Below are 20,375 nucleotides of genomic sequence, written 5' to 3' on the forward strand. Positions count from 1 at the left end.
TGGGGCAGGAGGAGCTGGAGGCCGGGAGGCATGCATGGGAAGGAGGCACGTGAGGGTGGTACCAGTCAGCGTGGGGGGGGGCCTACCCAGGGGACCGCCATGGTCACCAGCTCCTCCCTCAGCCCATTCCTCCTTGGTCCCATGCAGCACCCGTGTTGAAGTGGGTGGTGAGGTCTTCCTCGGCGCCCTCAGCAGTGCAGGGGGCCACCCAAGTACTTACAGGATGTGCAGCTGGGTGCCCAGGGGCCAGACGCCAGAGGATCTCGGGGCAGGGGCTAGAGGGGGCGACATCCTCGGACGACACGTAAACCGCATTTATTTTGCAGGCCTCCAACAGATGTTCAGGGCTGCTGACTGCTAGGCCCTGAGCAGGGCCCCAGGGACAGGGGTATGGGAAACCTCTGAGCCAGTCCAAGGCAGGGCGGCGTGCGGTGCCCCCAGCACAAAGCCTGGCGTGCCCTGGAACTCGGGGAGTGGTTGCTGAATCCACGGTGGGTCCCTGGGGGGAGCGGAGACCGGGTGGGAGGGCAGAGGAGGAAGGGGTTGCAGCCCAGAATGTGAGGGCTCATCCCACCTGCTCCTGCTTGTAGCCCTCTCACCCCGGAAGCACCTCACTGCCTGCACCCTGGCCAAGGGGCCACAGACCCAATGAAGGGACTTCCCTGAGGGATGGGGGGAGGAATGCTGGCCCTCGGCTCCTTCCAGTCTGGAGCCCCTAGTCCTGGGCAGCCTGGCTGTGGCCTGAGGTCGGCCTGTGCCGCCTGGCTGGACGTGTCTTGTCCAGGGCCCCTAGGCCAGCCCTGCCCCGAGATCAGTTTAAGGCCTGGCAGGGCTGGGGAGGGCAGGGAGACATGCAGTGGGCCCGGGGCCACATGAGAGGGAGCCCCACAGGGCCAGAGCACTAGCCCGCCCGACCCCCAGGCCCTGAGCTGGGAGCCCTGAGGTCAGTGGCCCCGGGGAGAAGCCCAGAGCACAGTCCAGCTCAGCGAGGCCGCTTGCTGTCCAGAATGGCCTTCCAGTCGTCCGCCCACGAGTGCAGCCTGCGGCTGGGGGGCTGCAGCTGCACGTGCCGGTTGTGGCAGGCTGTGAAGAGGATGTGCTCCCAGCTGGGGTTTGGCTCGGCCCCTGTGGGCGGGAAAGCAGCGCTTCAGTCCGGTGCTGGAGTCCCCAGAGCGTCCTCAGGCAGCAGCTTGCTTGCCTCTCGGAGACGCGGCTTCCCTGTCGGTAAAGCGGTGGCTGCGCTAGCACCTGTCTCGTGGGAGGTGGCCGGGATTCCGCGAGATGGCCCACGGGAAACACTGGGTGGGGGGGCGGCAGATGCACAGCGCACGGGGACTTCTGTGCTTACCATCACCGCGGACCATCTGAGGCTGAGCCCTGCTGATGCTCGGCACTCCCCCCTCTCACCGGGGCCAGCTCCACAGCTTACCGGCTCTTGGCCGTGGGCCGCACGGGCTCCCCTAAGTTTCCACCCCTTGTGTCCACCTATGCACACTGGCCCCTCAGATTATGGCCTGACTCCCTGGCTCCTCCTGTACAGGCCTCTTCCCTGCTCCCCGTGGCTGGACATAGAAGTGGAGCAGGGGCGCTGGGCCCCCCATGTGTCCTGACTCTCCTTGTGAAACCACGTGGTTTGGAAGGTCAGGGGTGGGCACACCCATGAATTCTACCTTCCGGACACTGTGACTAGTGCAGAGATGGACATGCTTCCCGAGGCAGCTCCAAAAGCCATTAGGGAAGCAATGTTCTGTATTCTCCCACTGAGATGTCCAAAAGAATAGGATTTAACCCCGAAACCGCGGATGGCTACCAACAGGAGAGAGCTTGCCTGTGTACAAAGACAAACCAGAGCAGAGCCAGGAGACCAGGAAACTGAATTTGGGCTGATGTCGTTCCGGCTCCTAGATTCACCGTGCCTGAAGCCTTCCTACCCCACCTTTCCAGGTAGGTGCACTAATAAATTTCCCGTCTCCTTTCTAAGCCAGTTTAAGGTTTGCTTGCTTGCTTGCTTGTTTGTTTGTTTGTTGAGAGGGAGACACCTATAAGCAAAAGGGATAAATACAGTTCCAAAACCACCTTCAACTAAAGAAATGATGCTTTGCTTTTCTGTTTTACATAGTAGGTTCACTCCAAATTGCTCTTGGGGAAAAAATGGCTTTGCTGCTAAAACAAAATGTTTGAAAGCCAGTCTGGCCCTCATTTTACATAAGAAAGGCAAGGTTTCAAGATGTAAAGGGACTCATCCAGGCCACCCAATGAGTTACCCCAGGAGCTAAGACCTGCTTCTCCTGACACCCAGCAGCACCCCTTCCAAGGCTGGATGCTGACAATAACCTTGTCTTCCCAGTATGGAAGGGGCTCAGCACTGGGCCGGAGTCTGGAGGACTAATACACCGCTGGTGATCAAGTAGGGACCACTCAGGACAGGGGTCATGAGGCCAGCCCTGCGTGCTGTTTGCCCCCGCGGCTCTCAGCTCCACACTCGCTCCTCACCTGCCGCAGGCCACTTGCCTGTGATGTCTGGCCGGTCATCTATGAGAAGGTCGGCAGAGACCACAGTCTTGTCTGTGGCCAGCACAATGTGATCCAGAAAGTCAGGGCCAAAGTGCTTCTCCACCCAGGCATACTGGAACACAAACAGGGAGGGGGAGAAGAGAATGTCGTCAGACCTGGGCACAGACAGAGCTGGGGCCCAGCCAGGTTTTCTCCAGGAAGAAGGGCCACCATCAAGGAGATGTGATGATCCCACTGGCAGCAGACAAAACTGACAGTCCAGAGATGGTGTGGCTTGTCCATGTCCCTACAGCTCCAATCCTGCACAGCACCACCTGCCCGTGCCTGGTCTACGCAATCCAACACTCATGCCCTGAAAGCCTCCTCTGTTCCCCATGTGTGTGCACTCTGTTGGCCTCTAGGGACAGAGGTGAGGGGGGGCAGAGCTCAAAGACACGTTGAAGCAATTCATTAGATGACATGAGGGGAAACTGCCACCGAGCAGCAATCTGCAGGGCCCCTGACATGCCTGCGGTGCAGGGCAGTGCATAGGCAGGAATGGCCCGGGGCTAATGTTTCCAGCATACCTATTCCACAAACACTCGGCACCCATCATCTTATCTAAGCCTCAAACAGCTGATGCAGCAGGCAGCATGCTCTTCATTCAGTCCCGTATGCACCCAGTGTCTACTGAGCATCCATGAGGAACTGGGAGCCCCCAGTGTGTAGGAGAGATGCTCTCATGCAGTCCACATTCTAAATGCAGCACACAAACAGACAAGCAAGTTCAGGTGGAACAAGGGCTCTCAAGTAATACAACAAGGAGCTCTGACAGAACGGGGAGAGAAGGCCTCTCTGAGAAGGGACATCTGCAACTGGCTGGGCATGACATGGCAGAGCATGGGTATTAAAGGTCTAGAAGGCTCCACACAGAGAGAACAATGAGTGCAAACGGTGTAGGGCAGGAACACACTTGGGTGTTTATCTGAGTGGCTGGTGTACAGAGAAGAGGGGAGCAGGAGGAAAGAGAGAGAGGGAGGGGGCAGGTCCCGTGGGGCCTCACAGGCTATGGTGGGGAGATACTCCTTGTTCTAAGTCAGCCAGCCAGCCATTACAACTCAGTTTCACAAACTATCTATGGCGAAGGACTGGTTGTTTTTTTAATTCCCAATTTATCGTGGACCCCTTTGTCTGTAAGATATAAAATCCATGTCTTCTGTCCATTTCTTGGCTGGATTTTTTGGGTTTTGGGTGTTGAGTTTGATAAGTTCTTTTCTTTAAAGAAGACATACAAATGGCCAACAGACCCATGAAAAAATGCTTAACATCACTTGGCATCAGGGAAATGCAAATCAAACCATAATGAGATACCACCTCACACCTGTCAGAATAGCTACAATTAACAAGTCAGGAAAGGACAGATGTTGGCGAGGATGCAGAGAAAGGGGAACCCTCTTACACTGTGGGTGGGAATGCAAGCTGGTGCAGCCACTCTGGAAAACAGTATGGAAGTCCCTCAAAAAGTTAAAAACAGAGCTGCCCTACGACCCAGCAATTGCACGACTAGGTATTTATCCAAAGGATACAAACACAGTGATTCAAAGGGGCACCTGCACCCCAATGTTTATAGAAGCAGTGTCCACAATAGCCAAACTATGGAAAGAGCCCAGATGTCCATCAACAGATGAATGGATAAAGAAGATGTGGCATACACACACACACACACACACACACACACACACACACACTGGAATATTATTCAGCCATCAAAAAGAATAACATCTTGCCAATTGCATCAGCATGGATGGAACTAAAGGGTATTATGCTAAGCGAAATAAGTCAGTCAGAGAAAGACAAATACCAGATGATTTCACTCATATGTGGAATTAAAGAAACAAAACAGATGGACATAGGGGAAGGGAAGGAAAAATAAAATAAGACAAAACAGAGATGGAAGCAAATCTTAAGAGACTCTTAACTCTAGAAAACAAACTGAGGGTTGCTGGGGGGATTTAAGTGGGTGGATGGGGTAACTGGGTGATGGGTAGTAAGGAGGGCACTCGATGTGATGAGCACTGGGAGTTATATGTAACCAATGAATCACTAAACTCTACCTCTGAAACTAATAATATACTATATGTTAATTAAATTGAATTTAAATAAAACATTTTTTCTTAAAGATATGAAATCCAATTACGTGTCTGGTGCCGCATCCATGTCAAATGGTCATGAAAGTTTCCACTCACATCCAAGTTCTATGTTTCTCCAGCTCCAAACACGGTTTCATTTGGGAAAATGACTCCAGATGTACATTTTCAAAGGGTCATGGTGGCGACAAACAAACTGAGACTCAGAGAATTTCAGCGAGTGGCAGAGCCCCATCCAACACTGGGCCTGGACCCCAGAGCCCGCACCCAGTGCCCACTGCCATAAGCTCTCCAAAGTGACCCGCCTCTTCTCCTAACCAGGCCGCGCTGGTCATGGAGTCCCCAGCAAGCTGTCCAGGCCATCCACGGTAAAACGGGGATAGTAACAGCATTGCTTCATGGGACTCCTTTGGGGATTAAATGGGGAAATGTACATAAAAGTCTTATTAGCACAGTGCCTGGCACACAGAATGCACTCAGTATGAGGCTGCTGGTCTTATCTCTCCTCTCCCATGGTTCTGATTTATCTGAGCTATGGGACCTCAAATGAACCACTCAACCTTCTAAAATCCAGCATCTTCACAGTGTTGTTGATGTGATTACATTAAATCTATGTAGGACTCAGAGTAATGCCTGACACACAGTACTTACTTGATAAATGTCATTACAGTTAAACTTTAAGAGCCCCAAATATATATAAAAAAGCTACTAGAACAAATAAGTTTAGCTAAATAACAGGATACGAGGTCAACACACAAAAATCACTTGTACTTCTATACACTTGGATGTTGAGATGAAAGAAATAATACCTCTTACAATAGCACCAAAAATATGAAATAGGTTGACTACACACTCAGAAATAGTTCAGATGGTAAATTTTATGTTATGTGCACTTTACCACAATTGTCAAACATTTATTTATTTTTCTTAAAGATTTTACTCATTTATTTTAAAGAGAAAGAGTGTGAGCAGGGGGAGGAGCAGAGGGAGAGGGAGAGAATTTTCAGCTGACTCTGTGCTGAGCTCAGAGCCCGGCGCAGAGCTGGATCCCACGACCCTGAGATAGTGAACTGAGCCGAAACCAAGAGATGGATGCTTAACTGACTGAGCCACCTAGGTGCCCTGACAATTTTTTTAAATGAATAATAAAGCTGGAGATTTCACAGTTTTCAAGAGTCACTATAAAGGGGCGTTTGGGTGGCTCAGTCGGTTAAGCATCGGCCTTTGGCTCAGGTCATGGTCCCAGGGTCCCAGGATCAAGTCCCACATAGGGCTCCTTGCTCAGTGGGAAGCCTACTTCTCCCATTCCCTCTGCCCCTCCTCCTGCTCGTGCTCACTCTCTCTCTGTCAAAATAAATAAATAAAATCTTTTTTTAAAAAAGTCATTATAAAACTACAGTAACCAAAACAGAGTGGTATTCACATAAGGATAGATATTTAGAATAAAGGGACATAATATATTTAAGAAACAGACCCAAAGTTACCAAGGTAATTCAACGAGAAAGGGCAGGCTTTCCAATAGCCAAACTCTAAGGCCAAAGAAAGAAAAAACAAAACATAAAACTACACACATAAAAACTTCTATTTTTAACTCCTATCATATATAAAAATTAACTCAAAATGGACCATAACCTAAATATAAAACCCAAAATTATAAATGCTGCTCTTCAAAAGCCACAGTTAAGAAAGCGAAAAAGACAAGCCATAGACTCGGAGAAAATATGTATCAAAAAACCCATTATGTGACAAAGGACTTATATCTAGAATAAAAATTTTTCCCAGCTCAAACTAAGACAAAGAGTCCAATGAAAAATCAGTCCAAAAATGTGAACGCTTTATCAAAAAAGATATACAGAGGACAAATAAGCANACTCAAACTAAGACAAAGAGAGTCCAATGAAAAATCAGTCCAAAAATGTGAACGCTTTATCAAAAAAGATATACAGAGGACAAATAAGCACATACGGGCACCTGGGGGGGCTCAGTCGTTTAAGCAACTGCTTTCAGCTCAGGTCATGATCCTAAGGTCCTGGGATCGAGTTCCGCGTGGGGCTCCCCTGTCCGCAGGGAGTCTGCTTCTCCCTGTATCCCTCCTCCCACCCATTCTCTCAATCTCTCTATCTCTCTCTCAAATAAATAAATGAAGTCTAAAAAAAAGAGAGATGCTCAACATTGTTAGTCAGTAGGGAAACACAAATCAAAACTACAATGAGATACCACAAGGAACCTACTAAATCATTTCAAATAAAAAAGATTGGCAATACTAAGTGCACGCAAGAATATGAAGCAACCAGACATCCCGTACATCGCTGGTGGGAATGCAAGATGGGACAGTTGCTTTTAAAAAACAGCTTGACAGGGGCTCCTGGGTGTCTCAGCCGTTAAGCGTCTGCCTTTGGCTCAGGTCATGATCCCAGGGTCCTGAGATGGAGCCCTGCACTGGGCTCCCTGCTTGGCGGGAAGCCCGCTTCTCCCTCTCCTACTCCCCTGGCTTGTGTTCTCTCTCTCTGTCAAATAAATAAATAAAATCTTTGGGAAAAAAAAACCAGCTTGACAGCTACTTTAAAAAATAAACACACACCTGTCATACACACCCGCCAATCCCACCTTCACTATCTGCCCTAGAGAAATGAAAGCACAGGTCCACCCAAAGATGTGGACGTGAATGTTTATAGGACCTTTATTCGCAAAAGCCAAAAGCTGGGAACACCCCAAATGTCCATCAACTGGCAAATGGGTAAACAAATGATGGTACAGTCATACAGTAGAATTACATTCAGCTATAGAAAGGAATACACTATCGATACATGCAGCAACGTGGATGAATGTCAAAAGCATTATGCCTTTGAATGAAAGCCAGACACAGACTGTATGAGTCCATAGTAGACGTTGTGTAAAAGGCAAAACTGTAGCAATGGAGAGCACATCAGTAGTTCACTCATACCAACAAGACCCAGAGAGGGAAGGCACAGGGAACAGGGCTGACTGAAAGGACACAAAGGCACACTCTTCCTTAAAATTTACTTTATTTTTTAAGAGCAGTTTTAGGTTCACAGCAAAGTCGATCACCAAGTACAGAGAGTCCCCATAGAATTCCTGTCCCCAAATATGCACAACTTCCCCTATTACTGACATCCAACAATGGGCTGGGGGCTTTGTTACACTCAAGGAACCTACAACGACACATCGTTATCACCCGAAGTCCATAACGTACATGCGGGTTCACCCTTGGTGTCCTACATTCTATGGGTCAGGACAGAGGTGGAAGGTCATGCATCCACCATGAATAATTTCCCTGACCTGAAAGTCCTCTGTTCTCCATTTATTCATCCCTCCCTCCCCACTAATCTCCGGCAACCACTGATCTTTCTGCTGCCTCCATAGTTTTGCCTTTTCCAGAATGTCATATAACTGGAACCATGCAGTCTTGTAGCTGCTTCCGATGGGCTTCTTTCACTTAGTAATACACATTTAGGTTCCTCCATGTCTTTTAATGGCTTGATGGGGTTTTTTGTTTTGTTTTGTTTTGTTTTTTTAGTGCTAAGAATATTTCACTACTTGGGTGCACCACAGTTTCTTCATTCATGTAGGATATCCTGGCTGCTTCCAGGTCTTGGCTATCATGGATTAAAACTTCTATACACAGCTGTGTACAGGGTTTTGAGTGGACATACATTTTCAACTCATTTGGATAAATACCAAGGAGTGTGATTGGAAGATCATACAGTGAAGAATAGGTTTAGTTTTGTAAGGATGTGCCAACTATCTTCCCAAGTGGCTGCACCATTTTGTATTCCCACCAGCAACGAACGAGAGTTCCTGTTTTTCCGCATCTTCTCCAGCATTTGGTGTTGTCAGTGTCCTGGATTTTGGCCATTCTAATAGGTGCGAGTAGCATCTCACTGTTGTTTTAATGTGCAATATCCTAATGACATGGGCTATTGAACACCCTTTTATGTGCTTATTTGCCATCTGTAAATCCTCCTTAATAAGGTGACTGTTTAGGTCTTAAGACCATTTTATCACCAGGCTGTCCATTGTCTTATTGTTGGGTTTTCAGAATGATTTGTATATCTTAGATAACAGTCCTGTAACAGTTGTCTTTTGTAAATATTTTCTCCCAGTCTGTGGTCTGTCTTCTCATTCTCTTGACATCATATTTTGCAAAGCAGTTTTTCATTTTAATGAGGTCAGCTTATCAGTTATTTCTTTTGTGAATTGTTCCTTCGGTGGTGTATGTAAAAAGTCATCATCATGTCCAAGGTCATCTAGACCTTGCTATAAATTGTCCACTAAGCACTGCTTTCACTGCATCCCACAAATTTTGATAAGTTGTGCTTTCAATTTCACTTCTAGATTTTTTTAAAGATTTTTTTATTTATTTGTTTGACAGAAAGAGAGACAGCGAGAGAGGGAACACAAGCAGGAGGAGTGGGAGAGGGAGAAGCAGGCTTTCCACTGAGCAGAGAGCCTGATGCGGGGCTCAATCCCAGGACCCCAGGATCATGACCTGAGCCGAAGGCAGACGCCTAGCGACTGAGCCACCCAGGCGCCCCTCACTTATAGATATTTTTTTAAATTTTCTATTTCCCACAAATTTTGATAAGTTGTGCTTTCAATTTCACTTCTAGATTTTTTTAAAGATTTTTTTATTTATTTGTTTGACAGAAAGAGAGACAGCGAGAGAGGGAACACAAGCAGGAGGAGTGGGAGAGGGAGAAGCAGGCTTTCCACTGAGCAGAGAGCCTGATGCAGGGCTCAATCCCAGGACCCCAGGATCATGACCTGAGCCGAAGGCAGACGCCTAGCGACTGAGCCACCCAGGCGCCCCTCACTTATAGATATTTTTTTAAATTTTCTATTGAGCTCCTTTGAACCATGTGTCATTTAGAAGTGTGTTGTTTACTCTCCAGGAATTTTTGGATTTTCCAGCTATCTTTCTATTACTGCTGTCTAGTTTGAGAACACATATTGTATGATTTGTATTATTTTAAATTTGTCAGGTGTGTTTTGTGGCTCAGAATGTGGCCAGCCTTGATGAACGTTCCGTGTAAGATTGAGAAAAATACGTATTCTGCTGTTGTTGGATAAAGTAGTCTATAAATGAAGATTATATCTAGTTGATTGCTGGCATTGTTGAATGCAACCATATCTTTACTGATTTTCTGCCAGCTGAATCTGTCCATTTTTGAGAAGGGGATGTTGAAATCTACAACTGTAATAGTGGATCCAGCGAATTCTCTTTGAAGTTCTATCAGGTTTTGCCTCACATATTTTGACACTGTTGTTAGACGCATACACTTTAAGGATTAGCATGTCTTCTTGGAGAAANTGTTCCGTGTGAGATTGAGAAAAATACATATTCTGCTGTTGTTGGATAAAGTAGTCTATAAATGAAGATTATATCTAGTTGATTGCTGGCATTGTTGAATGCAACCATATCTTTACTGATTTTCTGCCAGCTGAATCTGTCCATTTTTGAGAAGGGGTGTTGAAGGCTACAACTGTAATAGTGGATCCAGCGAATTCTCTTTGAAGTTCTATCAGTTTTTGCCTCACATATTTTGACACTGTTGTTAGACGCATACACTTTAAGGATTAGCATGTCTTCTTGGAGAAATAACCCCTTTATCATTATATAATGCCCTTATTTATCCACGATAATTTTCTTGGGCCTCAAGTCTGCTTTGTCTCAAGTTATTATAGCCAATCTCACTTTCCTTTGACAGTGTTAGCAGGATATATCTTTCTCTCTCTCTTTACTTTCAATCTATGCCTTTATATTTAAACTGTGTTTCTTGCAGACAGCATAAATGTGGGTCTTGTTTTTTTGATCCACTATAATAATCTGTCTTTTAATTTAGACCACTTAGACCATCGATGTTTAAAATAATCGTTGATATACTTGGATTAATATCTGCTGTGTTTGTTACCATTTTTGACTCTGCCCTTATTCTCTGTTCTATTTCTGTTCTATTTTCCACTCTTTCCTACCTTTTATGATTTTAATTGAGCATTTTCTATGATTCCACTTTCTACCCTTTCTTAGCATATCAAGAAGCATGTACTTTTTTTTTTTTTTTTTTTTTTTTTTTTTTTTCCAGNTTTTTTTTACTTTTCCAAGTGGTTGGCCCAGAGTTTGCAATATACATTTGCAACTAACCCAAGTTCACTTTCAAAAACACATTGTGCTGGTTCACAGATAGTGAAAGTACATTATAATAACAACAACACATATTCGTAATTTCTCCCTCCCATCCCATGTACATATCATTGCTGTAATTCATTTCACTTGCACAGAAGTTATAATCATCAAACACATTGTTGCTAATGCTATTCTGAAAAAACTGTTGGATGAATTAAAAATGAAAGTTTTTATTTTACCTTCATTTATTCTCTAATGCTCTTTCCTCCTTGATGTAGATTTGAGTTCCTGTCATATCATTTCCCTTCTCTCTGAAGAATTTCTTTTAACATTTCTTGCAAGGCAGGTCCGAGGGCCACAAATACCTTCCATTTTTGTACGTCCAAGAACATCTTTATTTCTCCTTCACTTTTGAAAGAAAATTTTCCTGGAGAAAGAACTGTAGGTTGGTGGGTTTTTTTCTCTCAATACTTCAAATATTTCACTCTACTCTCTTCTTGTTTGCATGATTTTGGAGGACAAGTCAGATATAATTCTTATATTTGTTCCTCTGCAACTAAGATATTTTATTCCTTTGGCTTCTTTCAAGGTTTTATCCTCATCTTTGATTTTCTGTAGTTTGAATATGATATGCCTAGGTATGGGTTGTTTTGTTTTTATTTTCCTATTTGTCTGCTAGGTGTTCTCTAAATTCCCTGGCTCTGTGGCTTGGTGTCAGATATTCATTTGGTGAAAAATTCTCAGTCATGATGGCCTCAAGTATTCTGTTCCTGTCTCTCTTTCTTCTCCTTCTCCCTACTTTCTGGTATTCCTATTACATGGATGTTATACCTTTTCCAGTTGTCCCATGGTTCTTGGATACCCTGGAGTTTTAGTTTTTGGTTTTTCACACTCCTTTCCCCCTGTGCTTTTCAGTTTCAAAGTTTCTACTGAGCTATCCTCCAGTTCAGAGATTCTTTCTTCAGCTATGTCCAGTCTACTTAACAAGCCCATCAAAGGCATTCTTCATGGGGCGCCTAGGTGGCACAGCGGTTAGGCGTCTGCCTTCGGCTCAGGGCGTGATCCCGGCGTTATGGGATCGAGCCCCACGTCAGGCTCCTCTGCTATGAGCCTGCTTCTTCCTCTCCCACTCCCCCTGCTTGTGTTCCCTCTCTCGCTGGCTGTCTCTATCTCTGTCAAATAAATAAATAAAATCTTAAAAAAAAAAAAAAGGCATTCTTCATTTCTGTTACAGTGTTTTGATCTCCAGCATTTATTTTTTACTCTTTCTTCAAATTGTTTGCTCTCTCTTCAAACTGTGTTGCCTTTTAGTATGGCTTGTAACTTTTTGCTGAAAGCCATACATGATGCCCTGGATAGAAGGATCTGCAGTAAACAGACCTGTAGCAATGTGGTAGTGAGGTGCGGGGGAAGGGGCAGCATTCTCTAGTTCTGTGATGAGACCTCAGTCTGTTGATGAGCCCATGCCCCTGGACTGTGAGCCTCACTGGTGTTTCACAGCGCTTCCCTCTTAAGTAGGATAGGATTGCTAAATGGGCTGGAGGTAAGGTCAGGTAAGTTTTGATAAAACTCCAGCAATTTAGGCTTTCATAAAACAGTTTTTGGTGAGGGTAGGCCTTGTTAAGAAGGATAGAATATTCTGGCATAGTTCAAAAGAGTTACTTTTTCCCTCCCCTACCAGAGCACAAGGGAATTTTTTCCCCCTGAACTTTACTATGAGAACTCCTAAAAACTCACAACAGTGTGCTGGGTCCCCTATGACTGGGGCCCGAGAGGAAGCATTTCAGTGTGCTGAAAGTGTATCTCTATCCTTTAAGGAGGTTAATATGTTGAGTTTCAATTATATCTTAATAAAGAATGCAAAAAAGTATATAGCAATAAGGGCAAATTTTAAGGCATTTGAGATTTCTGCTAAATTGCCACCCAGAAAGGTTTTATGTTTTTTTCCATCAGCCATTATCTGAAAATGCAAACATTCACCTAATACTAGTTAATATGATTTTTAAACCATTATCCCTAATAGGAAAAAAAAATCACCTCAAGCGTAATTTCTTCACTAATAAAGTTAAGTGCTCTGTGCATCCGCTCACTGTAGGTTTCTGCCTTCAGGGAGCTTTCTATTCACTCCATTGCCTGTTTATTTCTGGGGTGTTCACTGTTTCCCATGGGTGTAAGAGTCATCCCCACAACAACAGGTAAGTCCACTTGGGTCTTTGTCACTGTCTTGGTGTGGGTCCTCCTTATAGCCCATCTGGATCCCCACGGCAGGCTCTGTGCGGCCTCCGCTGAGGAGCCCCCTGTACTGCTGCAGCGAATGTCCAAAAACACCGATGGGATTTATGACAGCTTTGCTTAAATATCCTTTGAAAGCCTCTAAGTAGAAACTCCTGATTACCAAAGGCCCTGCCTGCCTATTCAGTCTCATTTCTAGCCCCTCCCCTCTCCCCACAACAACCCCTCCAAGCACCATCTCCCTCCCATGCCTCTCTGTCCGTACCCCCCACACCCCACACCCCCACCAAGATCCCTGGAATTCCTCTTCGCCTTTGTACATGCTGTTCCCACCACTCAGAACTCGCTCTCCCCCTTCTTTGTCTTCTCATCGCCATGACTCAACTCAGTTCTTACTTTCCCCAAGAAGCTCACTCTGGCCTCCTCCTCTTGGGTGACCACAGAGCCTGTGACGCAGAGTGATAACCACCTATCTTCCTAAAGCAGAGATGGGGCATTTAGTAAGCACTGTAGCAGACTGCTCAGTAAATGTTTGCTGAAATGCATGCCAACCCAAAAAGCATGCACATTTTTATTGCAAAAGTAGGGGCTTATCAAAGACAATTTGGAAAATCAAGGAAAGTTAGAGAAAAAAACAGCTATAGTTAACTGTATTTCCTTCCCTTTTATTATTTATTATTTTTAAAACATAGTTCTAATCAACTGTATAGGCAACTATATACAAAGCTTATTTTGGGGGGTACCTGGGTGGCTCAGTTGGTTAAGCATCTGCCTTGGGCTCAGGTCATGATCTCCGGGTCCTTGGATAGAGCCCTGCTTTGGGCTTCCTGCTCAACAGGGAGTCTGCTTTTCTCTATCGCTTTCTCTCTCCCCGTCTGCCCCCCCCACCACTCATTCTCTCTCTCAAGTAAATAAATAAAATGTAAAACAAACAAACAAAAAAACCCTTTATTTTTCTGGGATCCAAAAATGCAGAAAAACTAATCAACCATAGAATTGTCCAGGCTTTCTGGTTTGAGAAATGTGTGTTGAAGTTCATTCTTTATTGCTGGGCAGGAGAGTTTGGGGACAGATAGAAACAAGGGGATGGCACTTACTGCTAGTAAGCATAGTGCTAGGTGGTTTATGTAAATTTCTTCCTCAACTTAATTTTTTAAATTTACATTTATTGGGATATAATTGACATGTAACATTGTATAAGTTTAAGGTGTATAATGCATTGACTTGATACATTTATATAATGCAACATGATTACCAATCAATTTTCTTTAATAATACCCATGGAAGGTATTACTGACAAGGAAGCCAAGTCCCAAAGAGATGAGTCAAGAAGCTCACAGGTGGGGCCACAGATCCAAAGGTGAAAGTGTGACTCTCAGGTTCAGCCAGGGCTCAGCGGGGTCAGGTGTCTGAGGGACACCTCTAAGGAGAAGTCAGGGCTTGGACAAGCATCATTCATTACGTTTATTAGCTGCTGTTTTGGAAGAGAGGCATTGCTCGTTATTCACTGGATTACAATTTCAGTTCCTAAAAATACTTGGGGATAAAATACTTCAGCCCAGATGAATGTAGAGCTATCCAAGTGTTGCCATTCTTAAACCAGAATCCGTCAAAATGACTGAAACTGAATCCAAACTACATGTTAGCGGAAGAATCACCAGAAGGACTTTCAACGGAGATGATCTCTCAAGACCTAGGGTATGAGCAGCAAGCTCATAAGACCAGTCACTGTAGGAGTGAGGAATTCAGTGTGAAGATGACGAACGGGGGGAGGTGGGTGCTGATGAGGAGGGTGCTGAGAAAGGACAGGGGGCAGAACACCCAGGGCAGCTCCCTGACACCTCCTCACAGCCCTCTCAGAGCCATGTGGGTCCACAAGCAAAGGCACAGCTCAGAAACGAAGATCTGTGAGTTAGACATGATCCTTGCTCTTCAAATGTTGGGTGGGATCTCCCTAAAGTCCTGCTCTGCTCAGATGAGCAGGTTCCAGGACAAGCCTCAAATCAGGGAGGGGATGCAAGTCCTGGGAGATGGTGGGGACTTGCCATTACCCAATGACAGGTGTCATCATTATTGGCCTAATTCATTTAGTGACAGAGGTGAAAAACGGTGCCATCAAGCCCAAGGTTTCCAGGAAAAGTGGCTTGACCCAGGACCCCGTACAGGTATCACGCACTTCTGTCCACAAACCCAATTAAGATGATAAAACAGCCATATCTAAGCAGAAGAACAGGGTTGGTTTTGGAACTATCAGCCATCTGAACAGCCAGATTTTTTTAGATATAATTCACATACCATAAAATCTACCAATTTAAAGTATACAATTCAGTGGCTTTTAGCATATCCGCTATGCCAAAACATGGCCTACCTTGCTAAACGTTCCATGTGCAGTGGACTAGAAAACATATCTCTGTTGTTGTGTGAAGCGTTATATAAATGTCAACTTGGTCAAGCTGGCTGCCAATGATTGGCCAAGGTTTCTACACACTGACTGATTTGGGGGGAGGGGTCTACTTACTCTATCAGCTGTTAAAACAGGGATATTAGAGCCTCTGATAAGAATTGTGCATTTGTCTATTTCCCCTTGCAATTCCATTAGTTTTTTTAAAAATGTTTTTATTTATTTAAACGAAAACAAACTGTTCACCCATTTCTCTCACCCCCTCACCTCTTAAAACCACCAATCTGTTCTCTGCATTTATAAGCTTGGGTTTGGGTTTTTTGGTTTTTTGTTTTTTGTTCTGTTTGTTTGTTATTTTTAAAATTTTCTTAAAGATTTTATTTATTCATTTGAGAGAGAGACAGAGAGAGCACAAGCAGGGGGAGAGGCAGAGAGAGTGGGAGAAGCAGACTCCCCACTGAGCTGATAGCACAATATGGGGCTTGATCCCAGGATCTGGAGATCATGAGCTGAGCTGAAGGCAGACACTTAACCATTTGAGCCACCCAGGCACCCCTGTTTGTTTTTAGATTCCACATATAAGACATAGCATACAATATTTGTCTCTCTCCGTCTGACATTTCATTCAGCGTGATACCCTTGAGGTCCATCCGTGTTGTCACAAACGGCAAGATTCATTCTCTTTTATGGCTGAAATCATATTCCATTGTATATAATAACAAAATTTCTTTATCCATTCATCCATCAATGGACACTTAGGTTGTTTCCATATCTTGGCTATTGTAAATAATTCTGCAATACACATAGAGGTGCACATGTTTTTTCAAATTCGTGTTTTTGTTTTCTTCGAATAGACACCCAGAAGTATAATTGCAGGATCATGTGGTAGTTTTATTTTTAATCATTTGATGAAACTTCATTCTGTTTCCCACAGCGGCTGCATCAATATACATTCCCACCCACAGTGCACAATAGTTCCTTTTTCTCCTTATCCTCTTCAACACCTGTTATTGCTTGCCTTTTTGATAACAGCCAGTCTAACAGGCGTGAGCTGACATTTCACTGCGGTTTTGATTTGCATTCCCCTGATAATTAGTGATGTTGCACTTCTTTTCACGTACCTGTTGGCCATCTGTATATCTTCTTTGGAAAAGGTCTATTCTGATCCTTTGCCCAGGTTTTACTCCGATTGTTTCATTTTGGGGTTTTTTGGCTTTTGCTACTGAGTTGTATGAGTTCTTTATGTATTTTGGATATTAGCCCCTTATCAGATGTATGATAAGTAATTGTTTTCTCTCATTGAGGAGGTTGCCTTTTCATTTTGTTGATGGTTTCCTTTGCTGTGCAGAAGCTTTTTAGTTTGATGGAGTCCCGCTTATTTGTTTTTGCTTTTGTTGCTCCTGTTTTGGTGTCAAATTCAAACCATTGCCAAGAGCTACGTCAAGGAGCTTTCCATCTATGCTTCTTCTAGGAGTTCTATGGTTTCAGGTCTTACATTCAAGTCTCTAATCCATTTCGAGTTAATTTCTGTGCATGGTATAAGATAGAGGTCCAGTTTCATTCTTTTGCATGTGGCTGTCTAATTTTCCCACCATTTCTTGAAGAGACTGTCCTTTCTCCATTGTATATTCTCGGCTCCTTTATCATAAATTGACCATATATGCATAGGTTTATTTCTGGGCTCTCTATTATGTTCCATTGATCTATATGTCTGTTTTATGCCAATGCTATACTGTTTTGATTACTACAGCTTTGTAATATAGTTATAAATCAGGGAGTGTGACACCTTCAGCTTTGTTCTTCTTTCTCAAAATTGCTTTGGCTATTGGGGTCTTTCGTGGTTCCAAATTTTAGGTTTGCTCATTCAAGTTCTTTGGAAGTTACTATTGGAATTTTTATAGCGATTGCACTGAGTCCGTGGATTGTTTTTGGATAGTATGAATACTTTAATAAGATGAATTATTTCAATCCATGAGTACAGAATATCTTTACATTTATTTCTGTCTTCTTCAATTTCTTTCATTAATGTCTTAAAGTTTTTAATATACAGGTCCTTCACCTCCTTAGGTAAATTTATTCCTCAATATTTTATTCTTTCTGATGCAATTGCTAATGGAACTGTTTTCTTAATTTCTCTCATAGTTCCTTATTAGTGTAAAGAAGTGCTACAGATTTTTGGGTATGATTTTGTATCCTGTAACTTTGCGGAATTTATTAGTTCTAACAGTTTTTGATGGGGTCGTTAGGTTTTACGATATATAATATCACATCATCTACAAATAGTGGTAGTTTTACTTCTTCCTTTGCAATTTGGTGCCTTTTATTTTTTTCTTGCCTGCTGCGGCTAGGACATACAATATTATATTGAATAAAAGTGGCAAGAGTGAACATCCTTGTCTTGTTCCTGATCTTAGAGGAAAAGCTTTCATCTGTTCCCCATTAAATATAACATTAGTTGTGGATTTATCATATATGACCTTTATTATGTAGAGGTACATTCCCTCTGTACCTGCTTTGTTGAGAGTTTTTTATTAATGTGGATGTTCAGGGGCACCTGAGTGGCTCAGTCAGTTGAGCAACCGACCCTTGGTTTCAGCTCAGGTCATGATCTCAGGGTTGTGGGTTTGACCCCCATGTTGAACTCTGTGCTCAATCTGGAGCCTGACTGAAGTTCTCTCTCCCTCTCCCTTTGCCTCTCCCCCTGCTCGTGCTCTCTCTCTCAAAATAAATAAAATATTTTTAAATAAATAAATAAATAAAATGGATGTTGAATTTTGTCAAATGCTTTTTCTGCATCTATTGAAATGATCGTATAATTTTTAGCTCTTTTGTTAATGTGGTGTATCCTATTAATTGATTTGCAGGTGTTGAACCATCCTTGCATTCCTGAAATGAATCCCACTGGATCATGGTGTTTGATCCTTTTAATGTATTGTTGAATTCCGTTTGCTAATATTTTGTTCAGGAATTTTTCATCTATGTTCATCAGGGATCTTGGCCTCGAGTTTGCTTTTTTGCGGCATTCTTATCTGGTTTGGGTATCAGGGTAATGATGGCCTCATAAATGTGTTTGGAAGAGTCCCTCCAGCGCCCTTCTACTTTTTGGGAGATTTTGAGAAGCACTGGGATTAACTCTTCTTTGAATGTTTGGCAACATTCACCAGTGAAGTCGTCTCGTCAAGGACTTTTTTCGTTGGGAAGTTTTTGATTACTGACTCCGTCTCCTTGGTAGTAACTGGTCTGTTCAGATCTTCTATTTCACCATGACTCAACCTTGGAAGGTCGTGTTTCTAGGAACTTATCCATTTCTTCTACATTGTCCAATATGTTGGCATATAATTATTCTTAGTAGTCTCCCATGATCCTTTGTACTTCTGTGGTATCAACCACAGTTGTACCAACTCTTTCGTTTCTGGTTTTATTTGAGACCTCTCCTTTTTTCTTGGTGTATCATTTTTCTATACTATAGAAAGCTGTTTCCTTTTATTTCACTCTATAGTCATTTTTATATATAATTTACATACCATAAAGTTCAGCAATTTAGAGTGTACATTTCAGTGTTTTTTTTTAAGTAATCCCCTATGTTGTACAACTATTGCCTATCTAATTTCCAAAAGTTTCCATCATCCTCCCAAAAAACCCTATGCCAATTACCATGAACAGCCAATTATTTTATAAATAGTAGTTTGGGCCAAAACATACCATGAACCCTGGTTTTCGACTACTGGGTAGCACACAAAGTGGAAGGTACCACCAGAGAAAGTTCCTGAAATGCTGGAGTGTGGCTCTCATTGCTCCTAAAAGAACCTGTGGTTTCTGCTGGTGGCAAGAGAAAGTGATGCACATTTTGGTGTAAGTCTGATCAGAGGTTCAAGTTCTGGGAGCAGTTGGACAATTTGGTGTCAAATGTGCAAAGAAATTTAATTATCTACATTTTTTTATTTGAGTTTGAGTGATGAAGAGGCTCAGGGATGGGGTGGAAATGTTTAACATTTATTCTTAAAATCAAACACGGCATCTGGAAGACATATCATCTGGAGACCAGACTTCAAATGAAAAGGACATGTCCCACACTGTTACATCCAAGCATCTCACTTAATCCTACTTGGGATCACTCACCTCGTTGAATGAGGAAAAGTAACAGTAAAAAGTCATGCTTGAGCATGAAGAATTTAACATGGATTTTTTTCATCTCTTTGGGGGAAAAAAAACCTAGTAATATCATGCTAAGTTCTGAGTCAGGTGCAATTAAAGAAGGGGGTCAGCATAGCAAGGACGTACAGAACACAGGCTCTGGAGCCAGGCTGCCCAACCCTGACTTACCATGTCCTGATGCCAACCTTGGGCAAGTGGCTTAACCTCTCTGTGCCTCAGTTCCCTCATCTGTAGAATGGGGATAATAACAGTACCTACTTCAAAGGGCTGTTATGAAGGCTAATGGATCATTACAGGTGAAGTCCTTGCCTGCATATCCTACCAACACATGAGTTAGCTTACTGAGCAGGTTTGAGTTTAAAATGTCAGCAAGCCCCAGCTAGAAAGAAGGTTCTGATCAACTGAATGGCACCTAAGTCCGACTCTTTAGGTATGATGAAGAAGGTGACCTCTTAGGGGCGCCTGGGTGGCACAGCGGTTAAGCGTCTGCCTTCGGCTCAGGGCGTGATCCCGGAGTTATGGGATCAAGCCCCACATCAGGCTCTTCCACTATGAGCCTGCTTCTTCCTCTCCCCCTCCCCCTGCTTGTGTTCCCTCTCTAGCTGGCTGTCTCTATCTCTGTCAAATAAATAAATAAATAAAATCTTTAAAAAAAAAAAGATTAAAAAAAAAAAAAGAAGGTGACCTCTTAGCAATTAGGCTTCCCTGCTTTGACCGGGTCTCGAGAGGAATCAGCTAAGGAGAGAAACTCCCACTTCGGCTGCCCACGGCTGGGGGGCGGGCAGGAGCAGAGGGAAGAATT

The 20,375-nt window shown here is 43.7% G+C and overlaps 1 protein-coding gene across 2 annotated transcripts in view; it reads right to left on the bottom strand.

Moving 5' to 3' along the window:
• Positions 1 to 17: 17 nt before the first annotated feature.
• The window catches only part of NT5M (5',3'-nucleotidase, mitochondrial), a 40,217-nt gene continuing 19,859 nt past the window's right edge, over positions 18 to 20,375 (bottom strand). Inside the window, exons 4-5 of one of the 2 annotated variants that reach the window (XM_034646903.1) lie at positions 2,512 to 2,626; positions 18 to 1,125 (exon numbers count right to left, since the gene is read on the bottom strand). In XM_034646903.1, the coding sequence (XP_034502794.1) occupies positions 983 to 1,125; positions 2,512 to 2,626 (258 nt within the window). In that variant the 3' untranslated portion in view covers positions 18 to 982. Of the gene's footprint in view, positions 1,126 to 2,493; positions 2,627 to 20,375 lie in introns of both variants that reach the window. The other variant, XM_011237660.3, reaches the window with a different exon arrangement.

Source organism: Ailuropoda melanoleuca, chromosome 17, assembly GCF_002007445.2.
Source record: "Ailuropoda melanoleuca isolate Jingjing chromosome 17, ASM200744v2, whole genome shotgun sequence".
Taxonomy (NCBI): domain Eukaryota; kingdom Metazoa; phylum Chordata; class Mammalia; order Carnivora; family Ursidae; genus Ailuropoda; species Ailuropoda melanoleuca.